Genomic DNA, 11,464 nt, shown 5'->3' on the forward strand with positions numbered 1-11,464 from the left:
TATTTCTGAATCTGAATCTGAAACCTATTCTTTTCTATGTTATTTTATACTTTACAGCACCATACTGGTAGTATTGCCCATTAACTGCAAACAATGTACTGTAGATTATACATTTATCTGTAAAAGTTGTGAACGAATGTGTTGGGTGAATTTAAGGACACTTAAGAGTTTGCTGCTGCAAAGTGTTATATTCTATTATGAAGTTCATTACAATAGAAACAATATCAATATCTAATAAAAGACTGTGGTGTTGTGGAAGCTGTTACAATAGGTGCAACAGTGCACAAACCCACCCTACCGTGCGTGCAAAGTTGCTACTGTATTTTATTTTATTTTGCAACATGTTTCTTGTAAGAGCAATACTGGTTGAGATTGCTGCTTTTACCTTTGAAAATGCTGAGCTGTGAGGAGACTCCTCCACAGAGTTGCTGGGAGTGTGGCTTGTCGGCACAATGGGCTTATCTGTGAGGAAAATATCACAACAGATGGAAATGGAAAAAAGTGAGCAAACAAGAAGATAATCTTCATCACGACACCTATGGGAAATAACCAGATAAAGGGGGGAAACCATAAAAAGAGGTTGATCTAAATAATGCACAAGGGAGACCGCAGCTTTGTTTTATTTAATTTTGCTCCGTATTAAACAAACCCTGGCGGAGCATCCTGGTGAATCAGTGGTCTGGGACATATGCCACATTAACTGCAGCATCCCAAGTTCAAATATGGATAAGGACCTTAGTTGGATTTTATTGCTCTCTCTCTGTACACACAAGTTCCTTAGCTCTCTCCACTGTACTGTCTCATAACTGCAAACAGGAACAATTACTTTTTACAGTGAGACATCAAACAATCACTTAACTATCATCGTGAACAATCGTGAATCCAAGGCATTAGGCAGCAGCTAAAAAGCATAAATCACAGTGTTTTGAAATACTCCCTTGTCGGATCCTCCCACACAATAGTACTGGAGGAGTTCAGCTGTGTCTAAATTGAAATATTCTTCCTCCGTTGGCTCCAATGTGTCTAGAAAAAAAAAACAAATACGGCCAAGTTGTTTGTTTTTACTGAAGGAAGCTACCATAGTGATTAGAGTCAGCCAAGGTAGCGCACATGTGACTCTCTCATTCTCTGGGGAAAACTCCCAACACAGCAGAGCTAAGCTGGGGGCTCATGAGTATCCCCATACCTGCCCGACACCTCACACACTCAGTGCTTTCCTGCTTGCAGATTTCTTTAAGGCCATATACACAAGAAACCTGGTTTCCATAATTGGGGTAGGGGATTAGAGAACCCTGATCTCCCTGGCAAGATATCTCCTGTAAAATGCAGATTTCACTGCCATGTGTTGGCAGCTTCCTGTGTACAAAGAAAAAATAGAATAGCACATCACCAAAATCCAATTTTTGAGTACTTTTTGTGGCCTAATTAGTATCCCAGATGGGAGTGGAGGTGGGAGGTACAACTGTTTTCTCACAGTTTTATTGCATCTTCAAAGGGTGGTACAAGATGAAGCTATGCCTTAAACCCATTAATATGTCCATGCATCTTAGAAATCAAAGCACTGGAGAAATTACAGTCCACACTGCTTTGCCTCAGAGAGATAATATCGCTTATGAATTGCTTGTGAATCCATAAATTCCATTAGTTCAGCATTGCTAATTAAAGCTCTAAAGCCTGTAAAAGTCACAAAAGAAAGCATGTAAAATGACAGACCCAAAGTGATTTTGAAGACATCGTTAAGCCAACGCATTAACTGTTTCTCACTGAAGGAAAGGTCAGGTTCTGAATCCAAAGCCAAACCACCTCAATAAACCAAGGGTATCCTTTTTCCCAGCCTCTAAAAGTGTGTGTGGTGTAGTGTAATTAACATAACGTGTTTCAGCACACCATGACCCTTCACATTACACACCTCCTCTGAAAACAGATGCTTCACCTGGAATGGCTTAATACCTTTAGACATTATAATTATACATATGGCTCTGTAAAATGGGAAAATGATCTCTATTGTTGTCATTACAGGGGGGTTGAACAGCTGCAAGGACAGACATTGTATTAGTGTATATAACTCCACTGTAGCATTCCCATTATCTATGCTTCTTCAGGTTTGGCACGCTGTGGCCAATCACAAAGTACTAGGTGATTCACAGTGTTGCTTTATAATTGGCGGTCATAATAATAATAAAAAATAATCCCACTCGAGTTGCAGGTCAGACATTTCCCTAAAACATCAGAGCTATACATGATTAATAAAAAAAAAAAAAAAACTGCTACGACTCTTCCTGCTTGTAGTACTTTAAGCCGATCACACTGTGATGTGACTGAGGCTTTTTCAAATCTGTAAACTTGAGCTGTTCGAGATCCACTGAAAACGTAATACTTACGCTTTTTCTGGGACTGTTGGTGGCTGTAGCTTTTGTCCCTGTCGGGGGAGAAGCTCCTGTTGCTGGTGTTTGATCCAGAGCGGACCGGTGCCTGGGCTTCCCTCCTTCCTGGAGAGCGGTCCCGTTTGACAGGCGGAGAGGTCCTATATTTATTGTGATCTTCTCTGTGAAAATAACCAACAATCAAGAAGTTCAGGATTCCAAGAAACCCTTTCTAAAGTATAACGTTAAAAAAAAATCTATAGGTTCTGTGCAGTAAAATAGTGTCTTGCATTTATCTACTGTATTTGTATCTGCACCTGGTTAAGCACATTTACCGAGTGTGCTGCACTTAAAACAAGGGATATAATACTAGCCATGGGTTTCCGATTATGAAAAAAAAAAAAAAAAAATTTATGTATATATATATATATATATATATATATATATATTCATGACATTGGACACTACTTTCTACTTGGACACTACTTTCTCTCAAAACAATTAAAGAGTGGGGTGTAATTTGTGTGTTTGAATGTCAGTTAATACAATAACTTGTGGTTGTATTATTGTATGGTTGTATGTTCCTTACAGACTAATTTTAACAATTTTGATTGGAAGCCCACTTCCAGCAAAACTAGTCAACTGTTTTCAAGTCCTGTGTGCTCAAATAGTTGGCAGTTTGTTGAATGTATACTAGAAAACCATATGGATGTGAGGGCAGCGACTTGGCTTTTCAGTCTGGCACTGACCTTAGAGGAGGGCCTGACCCTCGACCTCTGTTGCGGTAATAAGGACCGGGTCTGCCACTGTTCCTGAAAAACATTAAAAATACAGACAAATCAATGACTGCTCTGCAACCTGACAACTGTTTGGTGAAGCAAAGTCCAGGCAAAAATATGATAAATAAATGACGGGCATTTTAAGTGTAAATTCAAAATGCATAACGTCCATCATTAGTGGTTTAAGAATTAAAAGGGTTCGGTATATGTCAGTGACCGCCTTCAGATGGGTAATGGAAACAGAATAAATAGAACACAAAACCACAAAGACTTCAAAATTCAGACTCAGTAGGGCACTGCGGCACGCTGATCAATTTGTGGAATGGAGGCAATCTTCTACTTTGGCACTAGCAACAGTTGGCAAAAAGTTGAACCAATTTTGGTCTCTCTCACTATTATCTGTTTTCAGATGTAGGCAGGGCCATGATTACGCCTAAACACGGAGCTGAAGTCACAAAGCACTGTCAGCCAACCTGTTATTCAACCATTTAATGACCGATTTCTGAGCATTTGTCTGACATGTCATAGACCCAAATACAAATGCTGAAATTTTTGTTCACTGCATCTCATTTTTACGATGACCCAGATTCAAAGCTCATGTCAGAACAACCTTTAAGCCCAGAGGTATAAATGTCCCAAAGGCACCTGGTTGCCACGACCTCTGCCTGAACTCAACATCTCAAACAAAGAGCAGGTCCAATGAGGACTCAGACTTTTACGACTCAGGGTCTGTTTGAAGTAGCCAAGACTCAGCCTGCCATTTGCCAAACACCAAATTGCCATCCATACAGTGCAGTACACAACTAACATCAAAAGGCTACGGATAGAAAGAAAAAGTTGTGTACTTCATTTTGGAAACACGCAAAATTCTATAGAGTAAATTAAAGAAGAATCTATTAAACATTCACTCACTCACTAAGAAATGACCATTATCATGAAGCCTGCTTTTTTTAAATATCTAAACAAAGCAAAGATACACCTGGCTTAAAGATAACAATAAACTGATAAAAAGGAAGTTTACAAAAACAGAACAAAGCTTAATTTAGCATGGTAGCCTTTGACTGTTCATTAAGAGAGTAATAACTTGGAGCTGTACATCAGGCAGTTAATCCATTTCATAATCCCTGGGTAAAACCTCCACATGGGAGCATGCCATTACTCCCCAAGAGTGTGAGCCCAGCTTGGGCTAACAGAACCCAGAGTGCCTGGAGTTTCTGTCGTGTGCTAGGATTGAGAGTCGTTTTATGGCCACTTGTCAACATGGCAAATGCAGCACCTTGTGCAAGAGAGGTTCCTGCGGCCAGACTTCCTGCCTTGCTGTCTGGGAGACGAGGGGAGAGGCAATCAGCTGCCTCCTGACAGGAGAAGCTGAAGCATAAACTTTCTCTAAACTTATTCTGATTCTGTTATTGGAGTGCCATTAAAGGACAGGATGGGATCATTTTCAGTACAGTTTTTGGTTGTAATCATTCCTCCTGTTAGCACTGGCTACTGAAAGATCCCTTCCTAATGTGCTTCCAATGTAAATAATGGAGTTTAAAATCCTCCGTGGTTCATTCCAAGGTTAATCTGAAGTTAAAATGAAGCTTCAGTAATCTGAGTTAGTTTGAATAGTCTAGTTTACTAGAGAAGTCCTTCTTTGGGTTTCCTGCGGTGGGGAGAAAATAACACAAAAACTGTAACTTTGGAAAATACTTAGTTTTGTTGATTAACTGTTACTGAGCTTCATTTACTTCAGATTTAACTTTAGAATGTATTTTTACACAGGACTTTGTTCTCACACATACAGTATAGTCATACCGCACGGATCATTTGTTTTACAAAAGTTTAAAAAAAAACAAAGTTGAAAACTAAAACTAGAGCCTGAAAAGTTGTAATATAATGTTGCTTCCATGTACTCTGGTAACACCAAAAGCACTATGATAAATCTACATTCTTAATCCACTGGGGTGAATAAACACTCCATCAATAAAGTGTTAATGTCGCCTCTGAATGTCTACCAAATCATGTGCAAAATTATTCATAGACAAAATAAAAATCTGTGCATTTTTGGTGTGTGATGAATAATGATTCCATAGGTATCCAGAAAACACAAAAACTATTCAATGAGTCTACATTTGCAGTATAGGTAGGTAAATACATGTAATAGTAAGCATGTCTTTACACAATAATTTGCTATGTAGTAATGGATAGCAACAGATTTAAAGGTAATCTGACACTATACATTTGAATTTAATGCAGAAAAGACATACACTGCTCAGAATATCTGAGATGTGTGTGAGTGTTTGCCTGAAGAGGGAGTGGTCTAGCTGTTTTCCCTCTCAGGGTGGGGTAAGGGGTGTGGGTGGGGGTGGGGTTGTTTGGCTGAGTGAGTAGACACTAGTACCCTTTGTCCCCCCTCTCTAGCCTGGTATGACTCCTGGAAAGTGGAGCCCGGGCCTGTAAAGTGTTGGTATGTTGAAGTGGCCAGGGTGAGAAGAGTGTCTGTTGATGTAGGAGCTGTAACTGCTGGACTTAGCTGCTCTGTGTGGAGTTAAGCTCTCGAGCTTATGTTAAGAGCGGTCACAGATAATAAATAATTAATAAATAAATGCTTCCTAAATGTATTTTCCAAAAGTGGTACAGTTATAAGCTGGGTTAACCCATTTTTTTCTCACTGATAATACACACAAAAAATGAGGGTCTTTAAACTTCTATCAAACTAATAATGTTCATATTTTAAAAGATTGGACTCTGCCTCCACCTAGTGGTCAGTTTGATGCATTACATAAAGATTCAGTAAAGCAGCTGACAATCTGAGATAATTAGGACGTGTCAAATAATAATGATTTAACAGAATCAATATAAATTACCTTGAGCTTAACTGATGCCTCAGATCATCCCTGCCATAACACTGTTGGGAGTACGTGCCCTCCTGAAAACAAAATCACAATTACAGCAATCTTAAAGGTTCCCTGTGGAGTTTTTGACCTCTCGTGGCCTTTAGAGATGTTTTTCTAGAGAACTCCACAGGGCTCCTTGGATTGGAAAACTGTGCAAATGAGAATATGAAGTTTAATGTTGATGACGTTGTTGGGAACAAAAAGTAAAAAAAATATAACTTTATATATACAAGATATAAGTTTAATATCCGTGCATACCGAGCTTATCTTACATTTCTTGAGGGGGAAGAATTTCTGCGGAAGTTAGTGTTGTCATCAAAGTATCGACGATCACTGGGTGCGTCGTGACATTCTCTTGAGTCCTGGTAATTGCGAGTACCACCATACCACTGGCCATCATTAAAGCCTCTGTCAAATTCTATCCCCGGCCGATGCGTAGAGCTCCTCTTTTCAACAATATTGACAACTCGATGGACTGTCACCTGAAATGAGACAATGTAATATTTTACATGTCTGTCTGTTCAGCATTAGCAAAGATTTGGATTAAGAATAACTCAACATAGTAAATAACATGCTGTTCAAAGAGCTACAGATTTCAGTGTAGATAGTATCTCTGTCGAAAAACTTCAGCGGTTTAAAAATATAGTTGTTCTCTACACAAAATTTGAATGAAAAATGTTTGGAAGTACCCCTATTTTAAACCGTAACATGACATATCCCTATGACAACAATTGACATTGAATTATCTAAATTTAAATTATTATGGTATAAGTAATTTAGTAATTTAGTAAGAACTTGATCATTTAATGCTGCCCTACTCCAATAAAGATGTCTCAAGACACTAATCTCTGCAGTCTAAAATCAATATCCCCCTAAACAGTGACTTATAAAAGAACAAGTGAATACTGCCATAAATACCTACCTCATGATAGCAAAGCCTGTTAACTAATCACTTCTTCCCACTAATTGCCAAAGGGGTTAAGGCAAACCAATATATTTTGGCCATGCAAAACAACATTTTCCTTTACCTCTCTTGAATCCATTGCTGAGAACTGCTCTTCATATGCCTCTCTAATTGATTTTCGACCACGTTGATATTCCACTGCAAAAAAAAAAAAAAGAAGTGTGTTGCACTGATTATGAGTTCAAAGTACAGCTATGAAGTCACTTTTGCACTGAGCAGAACATGTAACAAAGCTATGATTTGACACACAGGCAGTCAAGACAATAGCCTTACTGAGTGCACTTATTGAATAATACTATGGTACATTAGTGCTGTGTCTTTATCAGCAGTGGACTACGCTTTCTACCTCCTAAGTCACTAGCTGAGCCAGAAACAAGTGGGCAATCAGTGTATCATCCAGTGCAGCCTTGATGCAAAGTGTAAGGTTTCCTCTCCACCATGGTGAAGCCCCAGATTGGAGTTCCTCTGACAGTGGGCCAACAAAGGCAGGCCTTGCTCTGTCGGCTGTAGGTCCCCTTTGTAAGACCACTGAGGTGTTAATAGGGTTTGGGACGTAGAAGCTGTTGGCTGACCACCTCTCCAGCTGTCTTCTAGGCTTGCAAAGCCAACGCACAAAATTAATTTCATTCAAGGCATTCTGGCAACACTCAATAGGCATGTACTCAGGGCAGACATCATTTCAAGTAGGCTTTACAATAGATGATTGATGATGACATATTGGCATGACCCCACTCTACCTGCTTGGACAAATGCATCACTCACTGGTCCAACTTCTAAATGATAAAATTAATTGTATTTTAGTATCTACAAGTATTGTGTAAATATACATCAAAATTTAGTGTGCAAATTACAGTACTTCATCACTGAGGTAATTACTCATGTCATCAGCAAAAGTCTGCATAGTCCACTGATTGGTTTGCAGCCTCCATGCTTGAGTTTTTCCCACTGGATGTTTTCTAGACTACAATCCTATAGTAAGAACAGGTTTCCTGAGAGTTGGGCTGACTAGTGGCTGAAATAACTGGGAAATGACTTCTCTCATCAAACCAAAGAAGTACCAATGTAGTAGCAGGAGGCTACAGAGACAGGTGACAATGAATCCATCCTCCCCTAACACTGGCATCTTAAGACACTGGTAAATGTGCACAGGACAAAGCACTACAACTCTATACTGACTTGCTGAGCACATGCAGTCAACATTTTGAGTATGCTTAAGAAAGTGGTGCAGCCGAAAGAGTCCAGTTCGAGGTTCAAGTCTGAATGAAAGACTACTACTACTACTACAACAACTACTACAACTACTACTACTACTAATAATAATAATAAAAAATTGTATTTATAAGTGCTTTTCTAAATACTCAGACACTTTACATAAAAACATAAAAGCAGCCAAACAACATCAAGGAGTAAAACACTAAAAACACATCAAACTAAGCTAAACATTAAAAGCAATTTTAAAAAGGTGAGTTTCTGTCAGACGACAAGCTTAACATTGTTATGCTTGACTTATGCACTTACTGGTGAATGAATGATTTTGGTTCACTGTCTGGTGTGCTCAAGATGTCTCTGTAGAGAGTGACAAACCTACGAGATGAGAAAAGAGGATAGCCTTGTTTATCTCTCACACACACACACACACACACACACACACACACAGCTCAGTTCAACAACATTTCTACACCATCCCCACCCACACTATAACTTACTGTCATTCACATATCTCTAAGGAGACAGGTTAGTAGCTTTTGACATGCCACAACGCCACAATGCATTTATTTAAGGCACTCCTTCAAGTATTTGATGGTTCTAAGTATTTGCAATTGTTATGAACACTTAACTCATACTTAACTCCCAGACGGGGACTTCTTGAGGAGGGGGGGCACTTGTTATATTATACTTAAGGTAGTCAAGATGTCACAGATCCAAACATCTAAAGACCGATAGATTGAGCGAGAGCCACTGCTCTGTGCTCAAACGCATGGTGTTGTTATTATGACTGGATGGCGTTAGCACTGCTGTTAGCAAACCTACGTAGTTAGCATCACACAACAAGAGAAAGTGGGAAGATACCGACTTACCAAATAATTATTTGATTTCTCCTGTGTGCGTTTCACATATTTATCCTACTGCTGAAGGACGCTTCCACTTAAATCCCAGCCAGTCCAGACTTTCTCTGTATATAAATGTGCAAGTAAAACCAAAACAACAGAAGCTACAGAGCCAGCTAACGTTACAGCGCCACTGGGCTGCTCTTCTTCGCTGAACAACGTGCTTCACGAAAAACAGTGCGCTGCCGCCCTCTGGTGGCGACTGGTGGTAATGTCCGAACTTTATAGTGGTCGGGTTAGAGGAAGAATTTAAAAATACAGTCAAAAGGTCGAAATATTGAAATTGAAGTATCAAAAATACTCAAACATTTGTGTCTCAATATACTGTTTAGCTTTATGTAGGCCCTTTGCACTATTTATATTTAGTTTCCACTTGTACAGTTTAGTTTTAGTCGTTTAATTTTCTGCTCATATTTTGCACTCCATGTCCTACTTGAACAATGCATGGTGTATATACTTTCATTTATGGTTTTACATCTTCTAATATGAACAACATGAACATTACTTTCACAGCTAAAAGTTATAAATTGAAGGTTCCAGAATACATGAAAAATCATAAACTAATCAGTAAAAGAAAGAAGCTTACTGTATTACATTAATGTATTATCCAGCTAAAGAGCAACCCTAATCTGGCATATGTGAGTGGCTTTGCTGCAGTCTTCGTGTGTTCCAGCGTGGCTTCCTATGCTGAGACTAAAGGCCATAAACACCCACACAGGTGTTTTGACTCTGGCTGATCAGACCTCCTGTCAGGACTGTGTGAGCGCGTACAGAACACGTTTGATTGACATCTCCCTCACTTATGTGTCGCACCTGTCAGGGCGGGACACCGGTGGACTCTTTCAGATATGTTAAGCAGTCTGTTGAGCTCAACCTCAACAGCCTCAATCTGAAAAGAGGCCTAGTCAAAAAGAACAAAATGAAAACACCCGATCTACATATTAGCGGATACAACACTCTAGTCTAATCCTACTGACCAGTGTAGACTAGGGCTCTCACAATATCAGGTTTGCACTACACAATTATCATTCACAAAATCTATAGAACATTTAGAAGAAGAAAAAATTATATTAGTCAACTTTATCTTTTATTGTGTTTTGTCTCTTTTATGGCAAAAACAAGTGTGGTCAACATGTTTACTGACACTGTGAGTCAATGTGTTTGTATTATGATATCTATTGTGAATCTTGACTGACAAATACCACCATATTGTAGTAAAAAACAAAACTAACTATGTAAACTATGTGACACTACACTGAATTAAAAACAAAAATTAAAAGCGAAACTGAAATAAAAACTAATGAAAAATACAAATCTAAAATGACTCTAGTGTGAACCACATAGTGAGAACTGAAAGACAGAACTTATTTAAGAGGCCAACGATTATAAACAGGCTATTATCATGTGTATTATGAACATGATTTCAATATAAAAACATTTAAATATCACAGTTTAGTCCTGATGAAAAATGTAACCTTTCCCATTAGAAAACTTGAACATCCCACAAAGACAGAAAATGAATTCTCTTTCACACCCCAATCCAATCTGCACAACAGGCCGAACAGCAGCATGGGTAATTGAGTGTCTCATGGCAATCTGAAACCTCTGCATTAATTCCAATGCTTCCTGTGGCCTCAGGTGGCTGCACCTCTGAAGGGTCACATAATTACATGTCGTCCAGAGGAAAGTGACAGGGTCCTCTTTTCACCAGAGGAGGGGCTTCCTGCTGATAAAAACAGATGATGGATGGAAGGGCTCATGCTGTGAGTGACAATAAGAGTGAGCCCAAAAGTGGGGACAGGGTAGGTATAAATGTGTGCAGTGTGGGTGGATATTATAGCAACATCGAACACGACTTAACCGCTCCGTGTCTCATAGAGTCTCAGCTGCAGTGCTTCTTGTCAGCCTGCCGTTGTTTGAGGGATGAAAGAGGAGGAAGCTTACTTCCCATGAAGGTTCAGTGGTGTTTAGATCTGCCACAAACAAAGAGTCTCAAAGTATCCCTCTTTCATTTGGTTAGCAGTGGGAATGGAAACCTTATCTTGGGATCTCGTACCTTATCTACCTAACCTCATATGTTAATGCCAGCTCATTTTTGCATTTGTGATACAACTCTGTACCCTGGATTTGCAGTAACAGGGAAATATGTGTCACACCTAGTGCTCCTAGTCCTTTTCACTGCCTGTTAGGAGCACTGCAACAAGCCTGGCCTTTGGCTCAGACTTCTAGCTTTGTGGATGCATTTTATCTGTGTTAGGTAGAAGTTATCATAAGTATGGCTGATACGGTTAAAAAGAAGAAGAAAAAAAAGAAGCGTACTGGGATTATTTTACTACGGAAGCCGAGAGCGGCCATGGATTTTTTTTTT

The 11,464-nt window shown here is 39.3% G+C and overlaps 1 protein-coding gene across 2 annotated transcripts in view; it reads right to left on the bottom strand.

The window, feature by feature from the left end:
* Positions 1-9,262, bottom strand: part of LOC118330543 (periphilin-1-like) — a 16,801-nt gene extending 7,539 nt beyond the window's left edge. The window contains exons 1-8 of one of the 2 annotated variants that reach the window (XM_035665118.1): positions 9,067-9,262; positions 8,507-8,554; positions 7,053-7,126; positions 6,297-6,506; positions 5,995-6,056; positions 3,113-3,175; positions 2,382-2,545; positions 386-462 (exon numbers count right to left, since the gene is read on the bottom strand). In XM_035665118.1, the coding sequence (XP_035521011.1) occupies positions 386-462; positions 2,382-2,545; positions 3,113-3,175; positions 5,995-6,056; positions 6,297-6,506; positions 7,053-7,126; position 8,507 (651 nt within the window). In that variant the 5' untranslated portion in view covers positions 8,508-8,554; positions 9,067-9,262. Of the gene's footprint in view, positions 1-385; positions 463-2,381; positions 2,546-3,112; positions 3,176-5,994; positions 6,057-6,296; positions 6,507-7,052; positions 7,127-8,506; positions 8,573-9,066 lie in introns of both variants that reach the window. The other variant, XM_035665117.1, reaches the window with a different exon arrangement.
* Positions 9,263-11,464: the final 2,202 nt, after the last annotated feature.

The sequence above is a fragment of the Morone saxatilis genome, unplaced genomic scaffold (genome assembly GCF_004916995.1).
Source record: "Morone saxatilis isolate NCDOM2014 unplaced genomic scaffold, NCSU_SB_2.0 Contig2, whole genome shotgun sequence".
NCBI lineage: Eukaryota > Metazoa > Chordata > Actinopteri > Moronidae > Morone > Morone saxatilis.